General features: G+C 39.5%; 1 protein-coding gene across 1 annotated transcript; it reads left to right on the top strand.

Moving 5' to 3' along the window:
* Positions 1-25,995, top strand: LOC137293954 (coiled-coil domain-containing protein 175-like). Its single transcript, XM_067824853.1, has 24 exons — positions 1-146; positions 1,349-1,434; positions 2,041-2,152; positions 2,429-2,564; positions 2,973-3,050; positions 3,402-3,456; positions 3,622-3,720; positions 6,942-6,997; positions 7,237-7,300; positions 7,555-7,664; positions 8,302-8,383; positions 8,610-8,682; positions 8,930-8,993; positions 10,070-10,180; positions 10,840-10,911; positions 12,056-12,191; positions 12,327-12,458; positions 16,465-16,603; positions 18,823-18,902; positions 19,071-19,223; positions 19,420-19,522; positions 20,239-20,282; positions 22,341-22,503; positions 25,570-25,995. The coding sequence occupies exons 1-24, from the start codon at positions 86-88 to the stop codon at positions 25,860-25,862; spliced, it is 2,502 nt and encodes an 833-aa protein (XP_067680954.1). The 5' UTR covers positions 1-85; the 3' UTR covers positions 25,863-25,995.
* Positions 25,996-26,534: the final 539 nt, after the last annotated feature.

The raw sequence follows: 26,534 nt of genomic DNA, 5'->3' as shown, positions 1-26,534 counted from the left end.
TTTGAAATGATTGGTTGACAACAAATAGTTTACATATGGCGACCTGAGAGTCTTGAAAGACGGGTGGTAAGGTAGTTTATTCAAAATGTCATCCCAGACAGAGGTGCCAGTGGTAAACAATGCCGTGGAGAAGCTTCAGGAACTTGGTGAGTTAATTATCTTTATGTTGTTATACATCAACTAATGTAGTTGTGACTGCTAAATAGACAGATAGTTAGCGACATGCAACAGAGACCGTTCGACATGTGCAAGATCTTATCATATTGTCCCTGCATGCAGTAAATCCCATGGATCTAACTGGTGAAATTTTAAAGTGATTGATTTTCTTTGGAAACCTGTCCACCATTTTCAGCGGAAATTTTGTAATTGATTCTGTGCAACAAAAAGTTGAGTAAGAAAATGAGGCTGGACACTATATCTTTGTTTGTTTCATATTAAAGGAATGAACCTTACTTGCATCCCACAAAAGAATTAATTGAACATACGATGAGATGTGAAACAGAATTTGATTTCTTCAATAATTTGGAGGTCAAACCATGTGATTTTCTGACATCGTGGCAGCAGAAAAAACTTAAGTTTTTGACAGTACTAGTAAAACGTATTTTAAAAGTTTAGATATTCTTTTTTTCGTAGTGGTACGTTATGTCTGTTTCATACTGATGGTTCTCAATTTTTATCAAACATTGTAGTAATAGGATATATTTTAAAATTGTGTTGATCTTTATATTATGGAGCAGTGTCAGGAAAAATTCATGTTCATAAACAAACTGACGGTGAAATCACATCTCATAAAATATCAGAAAAAATCACAGTTCAAATGGCCAAGTGTGAATATATGCCAAGTGAAAATGTTATGGTACAACAAAAGATAGTTAGACTTCTTTGACTTGCATTCTAGATTCTTTTTTGTATAGTCGACGTTTTGACGTAGATTCTAATGCCGCTGTCAAGCAAGCAATACATGTAACCCTGCTCAGCTATTGTACTTTTACCTGTGTGTCCATCACCACTTCCAGAAGTACCTTATCACCTTTGTATTTGTCTTAATACTAATGTTATGCATCACTCCCTACTGTTTGCCAGTCAACATCCTTAATTCCTTGTTTCCACAACCATCTACATCTTCTACTGGCTTCCATCTACCTACTTAAAACTCTTCTATTGTACAAAAACTCATTTTTGTTTCATCCCTCTTTTGATGTCCAAACATCTTTTGATGTCCATGTATCACTTGCTTGATGACAATAGAATATATGTCGATACATCACCTATACAAAGTAAAGAAGTTGCATATCCACCAAATACTGCTCATTCTTATGATATAGTAACACTTTTTATGTAACTGCAGGTGATCGAATGAGATCGGAACATTTTGGATTTCTTGACAGTGATGTTAGCAATATTGACAAAGTCATAGAAGCACTCCATGAACTGGTAAGTATCACAGTTGCTTTCAGGTATGAATTTAATACCTGTTGTCACTTAGAAATACAGATGTTGTGATTTACTACATTAGACAAAATCAACTGTCAGATATGATTAGATCAGATGCATATGCATATTGGTTGCAGACAGCACATGTATTGTCATTCCTACTTTCCATGTGAGTGAGTGAGTTTAGTTTTATGCCACACTCAGCAATATTCCAGCTATATTGTGGCGGTATGTAAATAATCGAGTCTGGAGTAGACAATCCAGTGATCAACAGCATGAGCATCGATCTGTGCAATTGGGAATCGATGAAGTGTCAACCAAATCAGCGAGTCTGACCACCCTAGTTGCCTCTTATGACAAGCATATTTGCCTTTTATGGCAAGCATGGGTTGCTGAAGGCCTATTCTACCCCGGACCTTCACAGGCCACTTTCCATGTGGTTTACACACCTGCATTTGGTTCTTCAGATTTTGAAATTGAATTTGTTATTTTTGTTATTGAATATATCAAAATACAATCTTGAAACTTGCAAGGTGTTGGGTCAAAGTAATTTAGTTTCTTATGTAGTTTACTAAAACCACAAATATATTATTTACTGCACTGTAGGAACAAGAGCGCAAACGGCTTCATGATGAACTGGAAACAGAAACTATCAAAGCTAGTGTTAATCGTCACAAGTTACAATTCCTGCCTGCTGAAATCAAAGAAGAAATTATGGGTGAGTTAACTAATGACAGTGGTGTAAAATGATGGCCTACCTGCGTGCTGTGTGAACAAAGAAAGAGTGATTATGTGACGACACAAGTGTGACATCACTGATGTGACATGTTCCTGCTTCACTGTGAATGAACTATTACCTATATAAGTCTAGGTGACAGGAAGGGATTACTTTAATTTCCCTTTGTGAACATTATGTTTGATTGTCATATTGTGTTTGTAAATGTTTTATTTCTACAATAATAACACATAACCAATGTGTGAATGTTTTTTGCAGTTGCGGTGAACTCTGCCCGTCAGTCAAATGCAAAAGCCCAACAGGAAATGCAGGACAAGCTTGACAACATCAACAAGAACATTGTGTATCAGGGTGAACGCCACCAAGAGCTAGAGAGGGAAAACTCTATATTGCAGTAAGTATCTAGCTGAGTATGTCTGTCAGAATATCTCATCTTTCACCTTTGAACTAACAGAAAGGTCAAGTCTCATAGTTTTCTACCCAGTATTTACTGCACAAGTGCTCTTTCAGCATAGCAACCTTAGCACAAAAACTGTCAGAGGTTTTGTGCCAAGATCATTTGGCATAAATAGACTCAAAGGACCAACAGAATTGTGAATTTCTTTCAACTGTTTTTAGTTGTGACATGCCAGAAACCTGTGAATCTTCCTCTTGATGCCCGTTTTTGTATGTTTCACCATAGTGGTAATTATCTATGATCTTACATCATTTCAATTGCACAAAACAGTTGCACATGAATAAATAACATAAATACTACTCCCTCCATCTCTCCCTCATTCAACATGTTGGTTCTGTTTTCCAGCCCAGAGAGAGAGTTGGTTCGTCAGCAGCATGAAGAGATCATCTCTCAGCTGAATCAGAGGATGGCGGAGAAAGCCAGGTGAGACCTGAGGCACTCAGACACTTCCTGTGTCATCATGTCTTCAATTGTATAACCTTCCAAACCATAGATATGATAATTTAGGAATATGGTGCATGGTTAACATGCAATACAGGTAATTCTTTGATTATTTGTGTTAGATCAAACATTTTACGTTAACTACAGCTATATACTTGAAATATATATTTACACATTTGGAGGCAGTGGTCAAAAACACACCCAGCAATGCCACAGCAATGTCTGTGGCAGGTTCTACATACAACTGTTGAGTTAATCATATGTTGTGTCCTATGTTGGAAAGACATTGATATTGGTGTCTCAATCAATGTATTTAACATCTTAAATTTTCAGCATGCAGATTGCTTTGAATGAGACCAGAGACAAAGTTCGCCAAGCCAATCAGAATGTATGTATTTTGGGAATGACTGTTTAAATGATGTGACTTTAAAGTGCTCTGGAATTTACTAATAGCTCATTTTGTAGAATAGATATGTATGCTGCTCAATATCAGCGGTGATTTCTGAATAGGACTGATGAGGTAGACTATGTACTAATCTGGTTGTGTGTGTAGATTGTGGACCTGGAGGATGGGATCCTGCAGCTGAAAGAAGACCTGATCCAGGAGAGGACGGAAGCGAGGCATGAGAAGAAAAGACTGAAAAAAGCTGTGGTGAGTGAGACGGAGAACATCCCCATCATGTACAATGCGATCGACAGGGGAATTGGGCTTCTTTTCACAAAGCACTATGGTGATCGTAAGTCAGTAACATAACCTTAGTGCAATGTTAAAGAATGGGAGTTAAAGTTAACCTTAGTAAAGGTTGCTTCATGAAAGGAGCCCCTGGTACATACAGTTGAAGATCATTGTGTCGAACTCTGATAAGTCGATATCTTGATTGTCTCAATATAATTCCTCGGTCACAGCAAAATTCTTCATTATTCATCATTATTTGAACCCCTTTGACTTGATATGAATGTCTCAGTATTTCGGATATCTGCATATGATTTCATGGTCCCAACAAGCAAAATTACCCTTTTAACTCAGTATGTAAAGGCGATATACACCTACCTTTCTCGGACAAGTATCCATCTGAACTATGACTGTCTCCACATGCTTTGGCATGAATCAAAGGTACCAGTTGTTAGGCTAAATAAGGCTAATTGAGTTGTAGGTGTCACTTGTTTGTTTATCTAATCAGGATATACTCCCAATTTCAACTTACCTCCTTAACACTCCCGATAATGGATTATAGTATCAAATCAAAACATAGAGAGAATCTAATCAGAGACTTGTGTCATCATGTGTCAAGCAATTAATTGTTCAGTTGTTACTAAATTGTCGACTGAGAAATGCAGATTAGGAGTCAGTCTATTGTTTTCTTTTGTTTTCTGTCATTTCTTTCTTTTCAATCTTTCAATAGTTTATTTATTTCAATACTGAAAGGCCTCAGGCCTATAGTATAAAACACACATCATACTACTCATGATATAAAGTAGTATAATATCATGGAGTCATATCATACCATATAATGCTGTATCACGTCATATTAGATCATATGATATCAGATGGTACCATGTCATGTCATGTCGTATCATATATGTTCTCACATCGGAAATAGTATCATACCATATCATAATACATCATATCATCGTCTCACGTCATATCCTATATATCATATGTCAAAGATCAGCTTGTACATCATATATAATGGCATATCAAATCATATACATGACATTTTAGCAAATGTAATATAGTATCATGCTAAATCACTCACTTCTCGATATCACACATATCTTTATATCATTTGTAGGGCGCACTCCATATACATATCATTTATAGAAGAATTGTCTGGATAGCATAGCTTTGTGAATAAAAATTGCAATATTTTGGATTACCTTTTCATTTGAACACGTCAACAGTGAAGAGAATTTGGCAATCGATGGATGTACAAAATAGTATTCTTTCATATATTTTCTACGTAGTGTATCAAATGCTGGACAGACAAGAAGGAAATGATATTCGTCTTCTATTGCATTGTTAGTGCAACATTTACATAGTCTATCTTCTCTTTTTATATTCATAAATCTCCCCTTTTCAATCAATAAATCATGGGATGAGCAACGAAAACGTGATAATGCTGTTCTGAATTTCTTAACATTTACACATGATAGATAACCTTCAGTATAAATGTGGGTTTTTAGTGTTGAGTAATACTTACACTTTGTTGATAATGAAACAATTCCCAACCACTTTTGTTGATATATGTCTTTTAATCTTTGTGTGAATGTGTTTAAAAACAGTGATGGGGCGAACACTTTTTGATCATACCATAGGTTATGGAATCCAGTTGAGAAGAGTAGGTTTTTTACTTCTGATACCCAGTTCTGCTTACCGTTTTCATGCAACAATAACATCATTTCATAACATTTTTTGGGTAAACGGTGTGATGACATGTTTAATAACTTTATCCAATATTTGATCACTCTAGTTTGCTGGAATATGTGGAGGGGAAACCTGCCACATTCTCCATATACCATAACGTCTGGTGTGCTCATCTTTACTCCGAGAAATGTTTTACAAGCAAATAGGTGAACTTTTTCTATACAATCAAAGTATTTCAAGCCCCAAATTTCGGCACCATAAAGTAAAATCGGACTGATTTTGGTGTCAAATATTCTAAAAAAGGATGCTAGATTTATATCTCCTAATACTCTCAGGTTTCTTAATATACCGATTAGAGCCTTACGTGCTTGCACAGATGCGTATTTTGTGTGTGTCGACCATGACAGAATGTTTGTAAAATATACTCCAAGGTATTTGTATGATGTAGTTCTTTCTACGACATTACCCTTATAATACCATATTTCCTTTTTCGATAGTTTACCTCCTTTCTTGAATGCAATTATTTTTGTTTTATTCATGTTTACACTTAGACAATAATTTTGGCAATAGGTTTCTAATTCGTTTATCTGCTTCTGTAGGCCGTTTATAGTGCTAGAAATGAGAACAATGTCATCTGCAAATAATAAGAGGAAAAGATAGAACATATCGGGATGCAACTGGATACCATGTGAGCAATTTCGCTCAATCTGTACCGCTAGCTCGTTTATGAAAAAAGAGAACAGGAACGGGCTGAGTACGCATCCTTGCCTAACTCCAATGTTTACATCGAATGTTGCAGACACCTCGGTGTTGTTTCTAACACAGGCTTTCACATTTTGATATATATCACTTAATAACTTACTCATTTTGGGGCTAAGTCCATTCATGTTAAATAATGACCAAAGTTTATGTCTTTGGACAGAATCAAATGCCTTAGAAAAATCAACAAACATTGCATATAGCTTACCACTCTGTGTATTCAAATATCTCTGGATCACACTCTGTAGTATAAACATGTTATCGGTTGTTGTGTAACCCTTTCTAAATCCTGCCTGGGCTTCATTTATTTTGTCCATTGATTCACCCCAAAAAATTAGTCTTTGGTTAACAATCGATGTGAACACTTTACTGAATATGCTCAGCAATGTGATTCCTCTGTAGTTATCTACTTTATTTAAATTTCCTTGCTTATGTATAGGCACTATTATCCCAACCGACCAGGCTGTAGGAAAGGTCCCTTTTTCTAATATCAGATTCATTTCTTTCATGTTGGTATGTGATGATATGCCCAACTCGGATGTGTCGATATTCGGATAAGTCGAGATTTTTTCCTGGTCCTGTAAATATCGAGACAGCGGTGTCCAATTGTATATGATGTATGTCACTCTCAACAGAGGAACAGGTGGAAACATGATGCACGTGTTGAGAGTCAGATGAGTCGGATGTTAGAAGTGTCACTTGTGTTTGTATGTGGCACGTGATGTTGTATATTTTTGGTTGTGTTTCAGGCTGATACAGCTGAGAAGACCAAAGACCAGAGAGAGCACAACATGGGCAAGAAGAAGTAAGAGCTCCCATATAGCACATGAACAGTATCATGAAACAGGAATTAGATGCCTTTGGCGATGTTGCTCCGGAACCTGTGCGGCCATTACCTTATGTAGACCTTCAGTTTATGAGGACAAGTCTGTTTGATAAGGTGTTAAAAAGTCTGCACTGAGATATCTGTCTATACTTGAAGGCAACAACTGTGGGCTTCCTGCAAGCATCTTACTCAATACTGTAAGTACTTGTATGTTTCAGAGAGCTGGACGTTCACCATGAGCTGCTGATGGACAGTGAAGGAAAGCTGGATGCACTCAGGAAGGTGACCTAACTCGCTTAGCCAAACTAGTATTGTTTTGTTGTAAGTCATTTGTTGAATACTGAGAGTTCAGTTTGTGCTCCGCTACGCTCAGTGCTAAGATGGCTGCTTGTGAACACTCAAGTCAACTCTCACGGCTTGCACGGGTTGCTAGAGGCTAATTCTGCCTCACAAATGGTTGACAATCCAGAAATAATTCCATGATTTAGATTAGAATTAGCGTGAATGTTTCCATTCATATGTTCTGTTCACTGCAGAGTATCCGGCGGTTTGAGACGACCAAGTCAAGACTGGAGGAGGAGGAGAACAACCTCAGTGCCCAACTGGCAAAAGAAATGAAGATGAACAAGGCACTGCAGGCCAAGGGGTAGGACAGATTCCCTCCCACACCTTCACCTAATCCCCCCGAGACTCTGCACAGATCCACCTTATCTTTCCAGCATTTATGTACAGGATACTTATGTGCAGAGATTATAACTTTTTTAGTTTTTTGTGATGAGGTTTCAAGGATGCTTCTTACCCTGATTAGTACTGAATGAATAGTTTGATAAATATACATGCTTTTTACACACTGTTGGATTGATGTACAGTGTCTGTGGTATCAATGAGAAACAGGACAGTTACATACTATGAAGATGTAGTGATGGGGCAGACTGTGACAACTAGGAGCTGACTGTGGTAACACTGTAACAAGACAACCAATATGTCCACTGGTAGTTAGAAATAGGGTTGAAGTATAGTAGGGTACTCGCAGGTCATCATGCTCACTGTGATCAAGTGTCATGTATCATACACAATCTTCACTCAGACAGTTCCCATTTAAGTTTATCGTACAAGTAATCATCATTCAACCTCAGCTGTGTGTTATAATCTCAGGCAATCACACAGATTCGACTGCAGGCACTGGGGCAAGTATGATGTTCGAGTGAGTGAGTTTAGTTTTATGCAGTCTGATGTTGGACATGAGAAGGTACTTGTGTTCTCATGTCATTGGTGTTGTCCAGGCAGAAGATTCTAGAAGAGACTGAGGCTGAAAAGAAGAGGTTTGAAGAAGATGAGAAGAAACTGACAGACAAGATAAATCAGGTTTGTAGGATGGTGATTCTCAGTGTTTAACAGGATTGAGTCTGTGACGTCAGAGACCATATAATAGTCTATTATATGGTCTCTGGTGACATGAAGGGTTCAATTAGGCTGTCTAACTTGTTGCATGATGTTGCACATATTGAGTTATCTATGAGGTATTTATGTGGCACGTTTTGCCACTTGCTCTTGTACCAATGTATGTAACTCTGGAACTGTTTGTTCCCAGTTTGAGCGGGAGGTTGAGGAGGAAGGAGAGCATCTGAAGGACTTAGAGATGGTTAAGATGGACCTGCAAGCTGGTGAGTATCTGTACAGACCAGACTTGTGCTACGTCAACCCAAAATGTGAGATGGTTTCAGTTCATATGTTGGTTGAACACATTAGAATATTACCAGGTGCCCCTATCTATAATGTATTCATTAGCACATCACATTAACAGGTACCCTCTGTGCAACCCCTGTGTTTAGTCTATCACTGCTGTTAGCATGGCTTTAGAGATTCCGTGTTGTTTCGATGTTTTCTCTACATTTTCTTTCTAATTCCCAGATCTGCGTGAGAAACTAGAGAAGAAGAAAGCAGATGCAGATAGAGTTGAGGAACTGGACAAAATGTGAGTAGAGTGTATTAGGTGGAAATACTGGTAGGACAGTGTATTAAGTGGTAAAGTGGATATACTGTGAATAATGTGTATTAGGTGGACATACTGTGAGTAGAGCAACATAGATGAACATACTGTAAGTAATGTGTATTGGGTGGATGTACTGTGGGTAGTGTGTATTAGGTGGACATACTGTAAGTAGAGTATATTGGGTAGACATACTGTGGGCATACTGTGAGTAATGACAATACCTGAGTAATGTGTATTGTGTGGACATATTATGAGTAGTATGTATTAAGTGGACATACTGTGTCGAGTGTATTAGGTGGACATACTGTGAGTAGTGTGTATTAGGTAGATATACTGTGAGTAGTGTGTATCAGGTGGACACACTGTGGATTGTGTGTATTAGGTGGACATACTGTGAGTAGTGTGTATTAGGTAGATATACTGTGAGTAGAGTGTATTAGGTGGACATACTATGGATAGTGTGTATTAGGTGGACATACTGTGAGTAGTGTCTATAATGTGGACATACTGTGGGTAGTGTATATTAGGTGGACATACTGTGGGTAGTGTATATTAGGTGGACATACTGTAAGTAGTGTGTATTAGGTGGACATACTGTGAGCAGTGTGTATTAGGTAGATATACTGTGAGTAGTGTGTATTAGGTGGACACACTGTGGATTGTGTGTATTAGGTGGACATACTGTGGGTGCAATGTATTAGGTGGACATACTGTGGGTAGTGTGAAACAGGTGGACATTCTGTGAGTAGTGTGTATTAGGTGGACATACTGTGGGTAGTGTATATTGGGTGGACATACTGTAAGTAAAGCGTATTGAGTGGACATACCTTGAGTAGTGTGTATAAGGTGGACATATTAGGAGTAGAGTGTATTAGGTGGACACAGTGTGAGTAGTGTGTATTAGGTGGACATATTGGGAATAATGTTTATTGGATGGATGCAATGTGAGAAGTATATGTATTAGGTGGAAATACAAAAGTATGTTTTATATGACTTTACATCTGATGAAAATCCTGTATCAAAATATTAACATTTTCATATTACAATTTTGTTTGAAGGTTACAATCAGCAAAGCAAAACTTGACCATGAAGGCTGAAGATGTGGGACGCATGCAAGCAGAGAACATTGACATGACTGAGGAGATAGAAAACCTGGCCGAATCTCACAAGTAAGTCCAACTTGCAAGTTCAGACATGTTGTGCAGCCCCATGCCATTTAGAACCATATTGAATATATATTATAAGTTATCACATCATGTCGAGGGAAATACAGGGTTTTATCAGTGGAATACAACCTTAAGAGGGACTGATAAAATCCCGTATTTCCCTCGACACGATGTGATAACGCATTTATCTAGCTGAATGTTTTCACTAAATCAAAACAAAACAACACACATCGAATCGACTTGCTGCCATGTTGACACCAGCTGATCATTTTACTTCAATGCACCACACGTTACTAAAGGTTTGTCGATGCATGCTTTTCTCACTTCTCGTGTCGTCACCGAGGCGTAGCGGGAGGATATGACTTTCGCAGCGGGAGTATAAAAGTCGTATACTCCCGATGGTGGATCGTGATGGATGTACATGGTATTTTATCAAAGTCACGTGGACCAATCAAAACTCGACATTCTTACATGAGGCTAGATAAAATATATTTGTCTACAACAATAATATGACCTCCAGAAGATAAATGTTGTACTTGGTGTATTTAGACCTCCCATCTCTCTTTGGATAATGATAACCCATTGATAGTGTCTGAGTAAACTGTTTTATATTGGCTATATTGTGTTGTTTGTGTGACAATACTGTACTGTTTGTGTGACAGGGCAGTGGTGGCACAACTCAACAAGCAACTAGAGGAGTTCAGGGAGATGCTCAACAATGAGAGGAAGGACAGGTAACTGTTGTGGTGGTGGATGGTGGAATAGTGTGTGGTGATGGTTGTGGGAGGTGGATGTTTGGTGTGGTTCATTGAAGTTGTGGTAGGAGGTGGTGTAGGGGTTGTGGTTTGGGGTGAAGGTTTACATTGAAGCTGTAGCACAAGGCCTCCCTCACCAGATGATGATGTTTTATGTCCAAAACTTGCAAAATCCATGACGTACTGATGATTGTAGTTGTGTAGATGCCAGAAGCTGTGTTTTTGTGTTGATGTAGATCTAAGTGGTAGTGCTTACATTGATGGTAGTTGTGTAGATGCCAGAAGCTGTGTTTTTGTGTTGATGTAGATCTAAGTGGTAGTGCTTACATTGATGGTAGTTGTGTAGATGCCAGAAGCTGTGTTTTTGTGTTGATGTAGATCTAAGTGGTAGTGCTTACATTGATGGTAGTTGTGTAGATGCCAGAAGCTGTGTTTTTGTGTTGATGTAGATCTAAGTGGTAGTGCTTACATTCATGGTAGTTGTGTAGATGCCAGAAGCTGTGTTTTTGTGTTGATGTAGATCTAAGTGGTAGTGCTTACATTGATGGTAGTTGTGTAGATGCCAGAAGCTGTGTTTTTGTGTTGATGTAGATCTAAGTGGTAGTGCTTACATTGATGGTAGTTGTGTAGATGCCAGAAGCTGTGTTTTTGTGTTGATGTAGATCTAAGTGGTAGTGCTTACATTGATGGTAGTTGTGTAGATGCCAGAAGCTGTGTTTTTGTGTTGATGTAGATCTAAGTGGTAGTGCTTACATTGATGGTAGTTGTGTAGATGCCAGAAGCTGTGTTTTTGTGTTGATGTAGATCTAAGTGGTAGTGCTTACATTCATGGTAGTTGTGTAGATGCCAGAAGCTGTGTTTTTGTGTTGATGTAGATCTAAGTGGTAGTGCTTACATTGATGGTAGTTGTGTAGATGCCAGAAGCTGTGTTTTTGTGTTGATGTAGATCTAAGTGGTAGTGCTTACATTGATGGTAGTTGTGTAGATGCCAGAAGCTGTGTTTTTGTGTTGATGTAGATCTAAGTGGTAGTGCTTACATTCATGGTTTGTGTTGGTGAGACTGTTGTAGATTCACTTTGCTGGTGAACAGCTGAAGAAAACCAAATCTTGATTGTGTCCTCAGATTTGAAATGCAAAGTAAGAAGGACCATGTTCAAAAGGATCTGGAGGACTATAAGACAGAACAGCAGAGATTCATGCAGTCTGTCAACCAGAAGATCCAGGAAGGGAAGACGAAGCATGTGGAGCTTGCTAATGAGGTAATCAACCAAGTCACTTGGTCTGACCACCATGTTCTTTGGGGCATATTATATTTTCAGCAGAACTTACTTAGGTCACTGTACATGGGATGATGTCCTGTTGTGTTCAGTTTTCTTAGTATGTGTTTGTTGCAGGGTGCCCAGATTCAGAAAGACCTGCGTAAAGATGAGGAAGAGATTCACAAACTGCAAGCAGAGTTGAACACACTGGAGGATAGGTATAAGGACATGTTCTCTGCCATGCACAGCAAGACAACAACCTTGGAGGTAAGGTCAAGGTCAGGTCATTCTATAACTTGGTAGATCACATAGGAACTTAAGATCAACATCTTGATCAGTAGATCAATGTAGCAGCTGCCATTGGCTGGGAGTTTTCATCAATATAGATGCTGTGAATCATACATGCCAATAAGTGTGAAGCAGTTGAGTGTGTTTATTCTCAGCCCCCTAGATTATGTCAGCCATTTGGAATACAGTAGGCAGGACAAAGATATGGTCAATTACTTTTAGATGTTGGTTGCGTATTGCTTAGTCCTGTAAAGTTAATATACACAGGAAATGAGGTGTAGATACAACTTTACATTGGACGTTTGGTGTGTAGAGATATCGCCAAGAACAAGGTGATGCGCTGTCAACAGTCAGCTGAAAGTGTTATACAAATACATAGTGTTCTCAGGACAAAACATCTGCTGAAGTCAGGGATGCATCGACACAGGTAGGTGGAACTTTGTATACAGGGAACACCAGGTGTCAGCAGGGTGTCGGATGTATCTAATGAGGGGTGATGTATACCAACCACAGCCTGTGTATGTCGGCTGTTGAGGCAGAGTGCTGTGGCTAGGGCAAGGGGCCTCTCATACCTAACAACTATGTGAAATGTTGAAGTGAGTCTCTTTCTGTAATCAGTCTTAGACAATATTCTTCTCAGTGTCTAATTTGCATTACCAAAATATGGGAGCTTGGATAATTTTCTTTCTACATGTTTTTTTTAGCTCCTAGTTGAAATATATACTCATATAATTTGGATTCTTCATTATTAACGTAACAAGTTTGATCAATATTATACAGAACGACTTCAGTTGTTTCTTTTCTATGTTGTGTTGGCCAGATGGTTGTGGTGGAGCACCATTACTTGTAGGAATCCAGAGTCACTATCCACCCTGTCACATCTGTGACTTGTAGGAATCCAGAGTCACTATCCACCCTGTCACATCTGTGACTTGTAGGAATCCAGAGTCACTATCCACCCTGTCACATCTGTGACTTGTAGGAATCCAGAGTCACTATCCACCCTGTCACATCTGTGACTTGTAGGAATCCAGAGTCACTATCCACCCTGTCACATCTGTGACTTGTAGGAATCCAGAGTCACTATCCACCCTGTCACATCTGTGACTTGTAGGAATCCAGAGTCACTATCCACCCTGTCACATCTGTGACTTGTAGGAATCCAGAGTCACTATCCACCAGAGTCACTATCCACCAGAGTCACTATCCACCCTGTCACATCTGTGACTTGTAGGAATCCAGAGTCACTATCCACCCTGTCACATCTGTGACACAGAGAGTGAAATTACAGATAACTTTCGTGTTTTGCAATGTCTTCAGACATACATGTTCTTGCATTTGCAAGATATAGTGAGTAATTTAAAATCAACATCTGATAACACAAATTGCATATCTTCTAATCTGGAATTGGTACTTTATTCAAATAACAGCATTTGTTGATGTAATTATGTCTGTACAGGTTGAGCTCAATGCCTTCAGGTGAGGGAGAACAATATTGGTGTATACTTAATCTGTTGTTATGTGCTCTGAATATCTTATTGTCGATACAACCATGCATAACACACTCAGCATCATTACTGATGGGTCGCACAGATAACAAGACCGAAAAGTCTTTACAAATGTTACATTTTAGCTGTTTGAGAGCAGTTCAGTTGCATCTGTATTGAAATATGTTATACCCACAGTGACTGTTACAGGGGCTCCACCGCTATTTGTGAGTCCTGTGTTTCAGGTATCTGTTTCCGCCATTTTCATCCCCACACTTTATTGTCCTCAGCCAATTATCCAGTTTCATCAAATCATCCAGCGGTCAACATAACCCCACCTGTTGACATGTTTGGCCTAGGTTGGCCCTATGTGATCCTACATCACCAAGTGACCTAGCACTTAGTGTCACAATCAGCTTCATGTCAACCAAGGGTCAGTTTTAGCTTCCTGTATATTTGATAAAATGGCTGCAGCTGGAATGTTGTGTGGAACTGTGGTGTGTTTCATCTTGTAAACAACATGAAGAAACAAGGGAACACATACTGGGATGTTGTTTCTTTCAGTGCCTCATTTTAGTGTGTTAGTAAATAATCAAGTCTGCTCCAGAGAAATCAGTGATTGATGTTATGAGCATGATCCACTATTTTTGGATCTGAATTGAGGGGTTGATACTCTTGACATCATTCAGTAGATTGTCTGCTAAATAAATTGTTGTGGTTTGTGAGGGGTACAGGAATGTACATATGTGTAAACATTGATTGATCCATGTCTTGCACTTGTAGAGCCAACTTGTACATGTATTTCTATGTGTATAACAGACAGCAACACACTTATATGAAGAAGACATGGAGCTGAGGGTAAGATGGTGGCCAGCTATCACTTGTCTATGGTGTGTAACTAGACATGGCTGGGAGCAGGACATAACACAACTGTAATGTAACATTACTGTAACACCACTGTAACATTACTGTAACTCAACCCAAACTAAAACATTTATAACGACATGATCAGGAATGGGGAGTTTGGTGAGAGGTATTATATGGCATATAATACAAGAATAGACTGTAGTTGATGTCTTTCAAGTAGAATACAAATAATGTATGTATTGCACAGGCATAATACATATGTATCATACATGTAAAGCACAAATGACTGGGTAGCTTTTCATTAAGAGAAGTAGCAGGTAAAAAACAACATGCTGCACATAGTAGAAGTATATTTTCAATTTGCAACAGTATGGGTATGAATGTCAGTGTGAATGAATTTCTTTTTCCTTAGAAAATGTCAGATTGTCTACCTGTGTGAATTCATACTGGCATTTGTACAAATGAGTCACCCTTGCCCTGGAGGTGACCCTCAATCATTTATCATGGACCTTCAGACAATAAAAGCATTGAAATTAAACAAACCCAGACAAACCATGCTTTCCTTGATCAAGGTTGTATATTTCTCAGAATAGGCTAGTATTAAACATTGGCAATTGCTGCATGTGACTCATTTGTCCCTGTATATATTAATTTGTGTCCTGATGATTCTCTTGCCACAAGTTGAAGGTAACACAAACATTACCACATGCTCACATATTGTATAACAGGGATCCAGGTGTAACATAAGGATCCAGCTTGACTAACAGACAGGTGTAACAGGTGTAACACCAAGATGCAGGTTTAATATCAAGTGCAGGTGTTTCATAAGGATATGAGTGTAACATACAGATACATGAGTGAAACAAAGAGGTGTAACACAAAGGTACAGGTGTAACACAAAGGTACAGATGTAACACAAAGGTACAGATGTAACACAGATGTACAGGTGTAATAAAAAGGTACAGGATTAACACAAAGGTACAGGTGTAACAAAAATATTCAGGTATAACAATGATATTCTGTTGTTGATAGCATTTTATCTGGTGTGGTTATTGTCAGGTTGTTAGGTTTGGGGATGAAGGATAAGTTCCACTTTCCTCTCTGTTTCATATCAGATGGTTGGTCATCGGTTCTGTAACCTGTGACAAATGTGTGTCTTCCCATGGGATTTTAAAATCAATTTTCATACAAAACAAAGTTTGAATTTTGTGAATTCTGAAAGCTCATCTAGCTAACAATTATTGTTCATGTGTTCATGTGTGTAAAACAACATGTTAAGAGACGTGAATCAAACATGATGGCAATAGTATTGTTGTTGTTGCTTTTAAGAAATCTTGTAAAAAAAAACTACTGGTATACTCCAGTGTTTGGTGAGATTGTCTTTGTGACTGAATTATAAACACACAGACTCACAGCAGGTTTACATGAAGAAGTCCAAAATATAACCCTGGTTATGTCGAGGATCACCTTGGTGTCTGAAGAGGGACAAAATATGATATTGTGCTTACCTCCCATCTCCTCCTTCGCCTCCTCCAACCCCAAATAACTGACCCATGCCAAGAGACCCTGCCTTGGGTTCAGTGTGTCACTTCCTGGCAATCTGTAACTGTCATCACTCACTCATGTTACAGGAGGAGATTGTTACCATGGAGACTGACCAAGTGACCAAGTCCATGCAGGTGTGTGAGCAGATGCCAGTGTTTCAGCAGCTGGAAGTGACCTTTGAAGAGAGGTCAGCAGCCTATGACAAGATGAAGAAGGATGTTGTTGGTAAGAGGCTGACAGCTTGGATGGAAATGTGCAGTGATGTAACTGAACCAGTGATCATATCTAGCAACTGCAGTGATGTAACTCAACCAGTGATCATATCTAGCAATTGCAGTGATGTAACTGAACCAGTGATCTTATGTAGCAACAACAGTGATGTAACTAAACCAGTGATCTTATGTAGCAACTGCAGTGATGTAACTGAACAGGTGATCTTATGTAGCAACAGCAGTGATGTAACTGAACAGGTGATCTTATGTAGCAACAGCAGTGATGTAACTGAACAGGTGATCTTATGTAGCAACAGCAGTGATGTAACTGAGCAGGTGATCTTATGTAGCAACAGCAGTGATGTTTCTGAACAGGTGATCTTATGTAGCAACAGCAGTGATGTAACTGAACAGGTGATCTTATGTAGCAACAGCAGTGATGTAACTGAACAGGTGATCTTATGTAGCAACAGCAGTGATGTATCTGAACAGGTGATCTTATGTAGCAACAGCAGTGATGTAACTGAACAGGTGATCTTATGTAGCAACAGCAGTGATGTAACTGAGCAGGTGATCTTATGTAGCAACAGCAGTGATGTATCTGAACAGGTGATCTTATGTAGCAACAGCAGTGATGTAACTGAACAGGTGATCTTATGTAGCAACAGCAGTGATGTAACTGAACAGGTGATCTTATGTAGCAACAGCAGTGATGTATCTGAACAGGTGATCTTATGTAGCAACAGCAGTGATGTAACTGAACAGGTGATCTTATGTAGCAACAGGAGTGATGTAACTGAACAGGTGATCTTATGTAGCAACAGCAGTGATGTAACTGAACAGGTGATCTTATGTAGCAACAGCAGTGATGTAACTGAGCAGGTGATCTTATGTAGCAACAGCAGTGATGTAACTGAGCAGGTGATCTTATGTAGCAACTGCAGTGATGTAACTGAACAGGTGATCTTATGTAGCAACAGCAGTGATGTAACTGAGCAGGTGATCTTATGTAGCAACAGCAGTGATGTAACTGAGCAGGTGATCTTATGTAGCAACAGCAGTGATGTAACTGAACAGGTGATCTTATGTAGCAACAGCAGTGATGTAACTGAACAGGTGATCTTATGTAGCAACAGCAGTGATGTAACTGAACAGGTGATCTTATGTAGCAACAGCAGTGATGTAACTGAGCAGGTGATCTTATGTAGCAACAGCAGTGATGTAACTGAACAGGTGATCTTATGTAGCAACAACAGTGATGTAACTGAACAGGTGATCTTATGTAGCAACAGCAGTGATGTAACTGAGCAGGTGATCTTATGTAGCAACAGCAGTGATGTAACTGAACAGGTGATCTTATGTAGCAACAGCAGTGATGTAACTGAGCAGGTGATCTTATGTAGCAACAGCAGTGATGTAACTGAACAGGTGATCTTATGTAGGAACTGCAGTGATGTAACTGAACAGGTGATCTTATGTAGCAACAGGAGTGATGTAACTGAACAGGTGATCTTATGTAGGAACTGCAGTGATGTAACTGAGCAGGTGATCTTATGTAGCAACAGCAGTGATGTAACTGAACAGGTGATCTTATGTAGCAACAGCAGTGATGTAACTGAACAGGTGATCTTATGTAGCAACAGGAGTGATGTAACTGAACAGGTGATCTTATGTAGCAACAGCAGTGATGTAACTGAACAGGTGATCTTATGTAGGAACTGCAGTGATGTAACTGAACAGGTGATCTTATGTAGCAACAGCAGTGATGTAACTGAGCAGGTGATCTTATGTAGCAACAGCAGTGATGTAACTGAACAGGTGATCTTATGTAGCAACTGCAGTGATGTAACTGAACAGGTGATCTTATGTAGCAACAGCAGTGATGTAACTGAGTAGGTGATCATAGGTAAGAACAGCTGTGATAGACATTTGGAACAATCTGTGATGTGACTGTCATTTTGAAATCCTGTATTATGATGATTGATGGGATGAATGTCTTGTGCTACAATGACATGATGCGTTTCGTGTGATATCATCCACAGAATGAATGACATGTACTAAGATTGTCATGATGAATATTTCATCTAAGACAGGAGGGTTCCCTGTGTTATGTTTGACATTTTGGACCCTCGGTGTTGTTGCTGACATGATGAGTGTACTGTGTTATGATTATTATCCTGATTAATACACTGCATCATGACTGATGAATGAGTATCTTGTGCCCGGCTACAGGCTTGAAGAACAAGAAAATGAGTTTAGAAGATGCAATAGTGAAGGCCAAGCGCGAAAAGGAGGCCATGGCTCCCCCCCAGGTATGTACACATCTAAACACAGCAACACCTGGATTGATATCAGACCATCACTATCAAGTTGAGTAGTATCCGCCTACTATTAAGGTGAAGAAAACAAGGTCAAATAGTTAAAACCACTATCAAATGCCCTGTTGGCTTGCTACAATGCCAGCTGGTGACTGTGTGCAGGTGAAGTTGAGGGAGGACCTGAAGCAGCTGCGAGGGGAGTCGCTCACACAGATGAAGGCTCAGGGGCAGCAGATGCAGACCATGGAGGAACAAATCTACATGGAGGGCAGTAAGCTGAAGAAGGTCATGGAGGAGAACCAAAGGTTTCAGGAGGTGAGTGATGTGTGTTGGCGGTCTCCAGGTGGATGCCATGGGCTTCTACAGGTGGTCTGATCAACATAGACTTGTTGTGATCCATTTCCCACTACGATTTTTTTGTGAGGGTAACTTCTCTGGTATTCCTCTCCCATATGTTGTTATAAGACATGTCAAATTCCTGTAAAGACTGATGCACGACTGTCTGTTGTAGAGTTGTAAGAAGCTGGAGGCTGACATTATGGACATCCAGTCTCAGATGGAGATGAATGAGGAGGCCACCATGCGGCTACAGAAAGAACTGGTCGAGTCTAAAGGTAGGAACTGGAGGTAATGGTGGGCTACACCACTACTGCGGTCGGGGGGGTTGGTGGGGGAGACCACTACTGGGGTGGGGGGGTTGGTCGGGGGGGAGACCACTACTGGGGTAGGGTTTGCTGGGGTTGACCACTACTGGGATTGACCACTACTTGTGTGGGGACTGGTGAGGTTGACCTCTACCATGTTTTGGATGTTTGGATATTTATTGGATATTTATATAGCGCACACATCCATCCAACTATTGCTTGCTCAAGGCGCGGGTATTTGTTTCCCCATTGGATGTCCTTCTCAGCATCACATCGTATTATTAATCTCACCTCTGTGGGTTCTTTTAAGTGCACAGGGTTGTTTACTGCACACTAGGGGTTGTGACAACACGGAAAGAGTCTGCACACAAAGTTGACTCCAGGGCTTTTACATCCAGTCACAGGTGGGCTTGATCCTGACACCTCAACCTCGCTGGATCACTAGCCTGGTGCTTTAGCCAGCTTGCCCACCACGCCCCCACTACCAGGATGGGGAGTGGTGGGCTAGACCATTATAACGGTGAGGGGTGGTTGGGTTGACCACTGTAGTAAATTTATTATTTTGAAAAAAAAAAGAAGTAACACAGAAGTAAAGGTTATATATACACCTTTTAGATTTAGTGATCTCAAATTCAAAACACAATAATATAAAACCTCCACTGTCAGTGTGATGTTGTGTTTTGCAGAAGCCCTAGTGAACAGCTGGGAGGCAGACAGGGTCATGCAGGAGGTATGGCTAGCCGCAGACATGGAACACAAACAAAACTTTGTCAGGCATTGACGTAACAGCCAAGAAAACCTATAACTCTTCATGTCACACAATCTTAGATGTTACAATTGGATGACATGAAGAGTTATAGGTTATTGTTGGCTGTTACAATTTGGGTGGCACAAACAGTTATAGGTGTATTTGTAACAGCAAGATAACCTATAACTGTTCCTGTACCCATTTGTAAAAACAAGGTGACCTATAACTGTTCCTGTACCCATTTGTAACAACAAGATAACCTATAACTGTTCCTGTACCCATTTGTAACAGCAAGATAACCTATAACTGTTTGTGTACCCATTTGTAACAGCAAGATAACCTATAACTGTTCCTGTACCCATTTGTAACAACAAGATAACCTATAACTGTTCGTGTACCCATTTGTAACAACAAGATAACCTATAACTGTTCCTGTACCCATTTGTAACAGCAAGATAACCTATAACTGTTCCTGTACCCATTTGTAACAACAAGATAACCTATAACTGTTCCTGTACCCATTTGTAACAACAAGATAACCTATAACTGTTCCTGTACCCATTTGTAACAGCAAGATAACCTATAACTGTTTGTGTACCCATTTGTAACAACAAGATAACCTATAACTCTTCCTGTACCCATTTGTAACAGCAAGGTAACCTATAACGGTTCCTGTACCCATTTGTAACAGCAAGGTAACCTATAACTGTTCCTGTACCCATTTGTAACAGCAAGATAACCTATAACGGTTCCTGTACCCATTTGTAACAGCAAGATAACCTATAACGGTTCCTGTACCCATTTGTAACAACAAGATAACCTATAACTCTTCCTGTACCCATTTGTAACAGCAAGGTAACCTATAACTGTTCCTGTACCCATTTGTAACAGCAAGATAACCTATAACTGTTCCTGTACCCATTTGTAACAACAAGATAACCTATAACGGTTCCTGTACCCATTTGTAACAGCAAGATAACCTATAACTGTTCCTGTACCCATTTGTAACAGCAAGGTAACCTATAACTGTTCCTGTACCCATTTGTAACAGCAAGATAACCTATAACTGTTCCTGTACCCATTTGTAACAACAAGATAACCTATAACGGTTCCTGTACCCATTTGTAACTACAAGATAACCTATAACTGTTCCTGTACCCATTTGTAACAGCAAGGTAACCTATAACTGTTCGTGTACCCATTTGTAACAGCAAGATAACCTATAACGGTTCCTGTACCCATTTGTAACAGCAAGGTAACCTATAACTGTTCGTGTACCCATTTGTAACAGCAAGATAACCTATAACGGTTCCTGTACCCATTTGTAACAACAAGATAACCTATAACGGTTCCTGTACCCATTTGTAACAGCAAGGTAACCTATAACTGTTCCTGTACCCATTTGTAACAGCAAGATAACCTATAACGGTTCCTGTACCCATTTGTAACAGCAAGATAACCTATAACTGTTCCTGTACCCATTTGTAACAAGATAACCTATAACTGTTCCTGTACCCATTTGTAACAACAAGATAACTTATAACGGTTCCTGTACCCATTTGTAACAGCAAGGTAACCTATAACTGTTCCTGTACCCATTTGTAACAACAAGATAACCTATAACTGTTCCTGTACCCATTTGTAACAGCAAGATAACCTATAGCTGTTCCTGTACCCATTTGTAACAGCAAGGTAACCTATAACTGTTCCTGTACCCATTTGTAACAGCAAGATAACCTATAACTGTTCCTGTACCCATTTGTAACAGCAAGATAACCTATAACTGTTCCTGTACCCATTTGTAACAACAAGATAACCTATAACTGTTCGTGTACCCATTTGTAACAGCAAGGTAACCTTTAACTGTTCCTGTACCCATTTGTAACAGCAAGATAACCTATAACGGTTTCTGTACCCATTTGTAACAACAAGATAACCTATAACTGTTCCTGTACCCATTTGTAACAGCAAGATAACCTATAACTGTTTGTGTCATCCAATCGTATTCGCCAAGATAACCTGTCATGTGTGTTCCCACAGTTATTTGCTAATCGAGACAAGGAGACTGTGGAAGCATTTGGGCGTCTGTTGGAGAAGACGGAGAATCGTGAGACCACCATCTCTGATGTGACAGGTCGGCTGTCAGATGAGCTGTCTGTTCTGGCAAACTTTCTGGACAATGTGTCAAGCAGACGACCTCGAGGTGAGTGCTGGGCAGTGATACTGTAGAACCCTGACCATAGTCAAGTCCATTGATGACAGGCAGTAACAATGTATGGATGCAGGCCAGTTTACACAGTATGTCAACATATCATGTACATATCTGTTCATGTTGAACCAGAAGTGCTAAATTGAATCATCAGAATTCTTCAGCTTGATCTATCAAGATGGCTACACAGCGGCACTTGGAGTATAAAAGCTTACTGTAAATGTACCTTTGTTTCACAATTGTCTGAGGAAGCACACAACATGCACTGATTTTCTTACAGAATAAAACATGATATGGTAGAAGAGCTACATGTGTAACTTGGCCAAAATACACACATATATTGTTTTTCGTGATGTCATTGCGCTGTTTTCCACCTTGACCAAGTGTAACGCTGCATGACACTGCACCACAATGTATCTGATCTGACATGCATGTGAAGAGCACCTCCACTGTGTATAGAATAACTGTCACTTGCATGCTTGCCCTTGTTTTGTTGGTCCTCCCATGTGTGAGATGGGTGTGACAGTCCTGTGTGTGCATGTGTGCGTGCAAGTGTATGTGTGTGCATGCATGCTGACAGTTTTCCACTATGTGTGCACATAGATCTGCACCCTGCATGTGTGTGTTGCATGCACCTGCTATTAATGTCCCTCTTATGCACTAACAGCAGGCAAACAGCGAATCTCAAGGTAAGGTACATTTTGAGCTTGTTGTTTCTTACTTTGTATTTATTGGTTATTCTTTGTGGATAAACATTGTCAATGTCTGTTATTGCTGTGTTTAATTACCCTGCAACCCTGTGATTTTGTCACCATCCCCTTGCTTTTGTTACTGTACACAATAACTTGATTCTGTTTCTACACCCACTGATTCTGTTATTAAACATAATCATAGTATTCTCTTCATCTATGTCACTGATTCTATTAGTACACACGAAGTAGGAATGTAAAGTCATCGTGACAGATGCTATATCAAGACTTGACCATGTTTATTCCTAGAGAGAGTGTGGTGGTGCAGCTTGATCATGCGTTAGGGACAGACCATTTGACATTCATGGGAGTTTGGGATTTTTTTTACAAGTCCCAGACCACACACAGGATAAGTCCTAGCCCACCCAGCCCCTAGCCCACCTTACCCCTACCCTCAGTCCCAGACCACACACAGGATAAGTCCTAGCCTCCCCTACAGCTCCTACCCTCAGTCCCACACCACACACTCCCAACTCCTGCCTCACCTCCCCTACTCACAACTTCCACCCAACCCTCCACACGTTCACCCCGCTGGAATATTTAATGGTCTGTCACCAGCTACATTTGGAAAGGTCTTTGATGTTTGCAACAATAATTCTTCCATCAATCCTAACTGGTTGTCCATGTTGGTTGTCCTGCAGCAAATTAAGTACACTGAGCTGTGTGTGTAAGAAGAAAAAGGATCTACTTTACTGAGAAAGTGGAATCCCAAATGTACCATGTTATATTTGACAACATTCTGAGTAGCATTGTGAATTCATAACAGTGCTTTCTGTCAGGTGAGGGTGTGCATTGTATTGCACTCACTATTAAACTGTTGAAGTGACTTGTTTCTCACGACCTTCCTCTCCCAAATATTGGCTCCAATTTTAAGCATGGTTAAGAAACAACTTTCCAAGTTAATTTTCTTCATGTTCCACATTCCCCTGTCTGCCAACTATTGTAGGCCAGACTTGTAACTATTGTCTGTAGCCAGTAAGGGACATATGGTTCATTAAACACAAGTTCAGTTTACATATTTGTCAGTCAGTAGCACAAGAAACACTAATGTTTTCTCCTTTGGTCTTTCATCACCTTGTGTACTGTTTAGGACTGACAGTAAACAGCAGTTGGTCGGCTCACTGAGCACTGAACAGAAACCAAAGTAACACTGGTGTAACATTACAGTAACTTTTTAGATAAGAAGCAGCAGCAGCAGCAGCTTGTGAAGGATCAGTTTGTTGCTTGAAATATCATTGCTTCTTCACAAACATGCTACCAACGGAAATATGAATTTGCTCTTGTTCTATTTTCAGTTTGTTTAACATTTTAATGACAGGCATGACATTTTTCATGCATAATTAAGCAGCCGCATGTTAGGTTTTGTCTCCAGTGGTACCGTACTTTGTATTGGAATCCATGCTGAGTTTCTAGACTGATACTATGCTGATATCAGGGACAAGACATCATGATGTCCATGGGGTCATATTGGGAAATAAATATCAATCATGTCAAGGATTACATCATCTTTCTGGTCAATGTCTTAAGAAAAGCTATTTGAAAAAATATGTGAGAAGCATTTGATGTACGTCACAGTAGTTTTGGTACAAATCCTCCTTGGGAGAACAGCCTTAATCTGGAAAGGTCAAGGTCAGGGTCACAGTCAAGGTCATTTGCCACTGTTACAGATATGCAATTACCTGCAGATAATTTACTGTCTTTATAGAGGTTATTACAATAAAAATACGTATGTTCGACATGTCAAACCAATCATAAGAAACCAATGGTAGGTCATGTTTACCCACTTTGAACAAGAATTAAATGCTGTGTTTGCGATTGCTGTCTGTTGTAGATACGTTGCCACAAGCAGGACACTATGGTATTTTTGAATGTGGTGATCAGTGGCTTAACTCTCCCAAATGTTGACTTGTTCTCAATCAGTTCTTTTTTTCATTTTGGATGTATGTACAAATAATGTGTTCCGTATCTGTACATACTCATGTGTACCTAACATACAAACATGCTTCATGCACATGAGAAGTCTTCTTAAAATCACAAATACTGAAAAATGGTATGCAGAAATATTTTATAAATCTTAAATCTTCAGATGAGGACTGATGTGATTCAGGTCTTGATATTATTAGATTCTACGCTCACATATTTGTAAATGTTGTTAGCAAATATATAAAGTAAATCTATTCAGAGAAAGTAGTCTGATTTACTTATATAAATATATCAGAAATATGTACTTCATTAAATCTATGTTAAGGTGGTAACTCAGAGATTTTTGAGTGATTTTTCTATTATAATGTAATTCAAACTATCATTACAGAAACGAGAAGCGGCCGGCGACAAAACAAAGCCAGCGCCCGGAGACCCAGGACAGGCAGCACCCAACGAGCTCGCAGCGCAGTCGAAGCAGTAGCCGCTGCAAATCTCGGGTCACCTGGGACACCTCATCCCCTGGGTCTCGACCTGAGAGCCAGTCACCAGTCAAACACAGAGAAAAGTCTGACATCTCGACCCACCACTTCAGGGTCAAGACCAGCCTCTAAAGGCACAACCAACATCAGAACACCAAGGTCCACAAGAGTTGTAACAACTCCCAAGTCTGCCAAATCATGAACAATTTCATAGAAACACTTAAAGCCAGGTTGTGTATTAGATATATATTGAGAGATAATAAGATATATATTGTTTTGACGGATGTATATATTGTGATGCAATGTAACTTCAGGAAAATGCCATTCAAATGACATTTCTGTGTTGTTCTATTTTAAATCCAGTCATTTGTGAAACTACAGACAAGCACATGTTATCTGGATCACTGTAATAACAGGCAAAGGTTATTTGGAATCTAGTACCCACAGACATCACCCATGAGATCTGGAATCTAGTACTCATAACATGAGATCTGGACTCTAGTCACCATAACCTAGCAACATCTCATATCAATTAGGCCACAACATTTTACTTAGAATTCTATTGACAATCATGTCAAACAAGAGTCATCAGAAGATGACATATCCCCCTGGCCCCCACATGTTTGAAAGGACAAATCATCTCACAGTTGCTCATTGTTTTTTTTTAGATTAAGTTTGAATTGTTTCCATGGAATTCATGCAAATTATAAATGCCATATATCTGTAGCCAGCAAAGTCAAAATTTCAAGATCTGTCTCATATATCTGCCAAGATCTGTTGAAAGATATGAAATGGTTTTCGAGTTGTGCTCTGGGAACGAAGCCCATCCCTCCATTTTGAGACGAAGTCCGAAACGTTTCCATGGAAACCAAGA

The sequence above is a fragment of the Haliotis asinina genome, chromosome 8, assembly GCF_037392515.1.
Source record: "Haliotis asinina isolate JCU_RB_2024 chromosome 8, JCU_Hal_asi_v2, whole genome shotgun sequence".
NCBI classification, from domain to species: Eukaryota; Metazoa; Mollusca; class Gastropoda; order Lepetellida; family Haliotidae; genus Haliotis; species Haliotis asinina.
The sequence above is the reverse complement of the archived record's forward strand: the minus strand, read 5'-3'. Positions and strand labels throughout refer to the sequence as shown.

What these genes read in the sequence shown, in the direction of transcription:
- LOC137293954 (XM_067824853.1), top strand. Translation starts at nt 86, where the DNA reads ATGTCATCCCAGACAGAGGTGCCAGTGGTAAACAATGCCGTGGAGAAG. An exon ending in GGAGAAGCTTCAGGAACTTG is followed by an intron (nt 147 to 1,348) that starts GTGAGTTAATTA and finishes ATGTAACTGCAG; the next exon opens with GTGATCGAATGAGATCGGAA. An exon ending in AGAACTGGTCGAGTCTAAAG is followed by an intron (nt 19,523 to 20,238) that starts GTAGGAACTGGA and finishes TGTGTTTTGCAG; the next exon opens with AAGCCCTAGTGAACAGCTGG.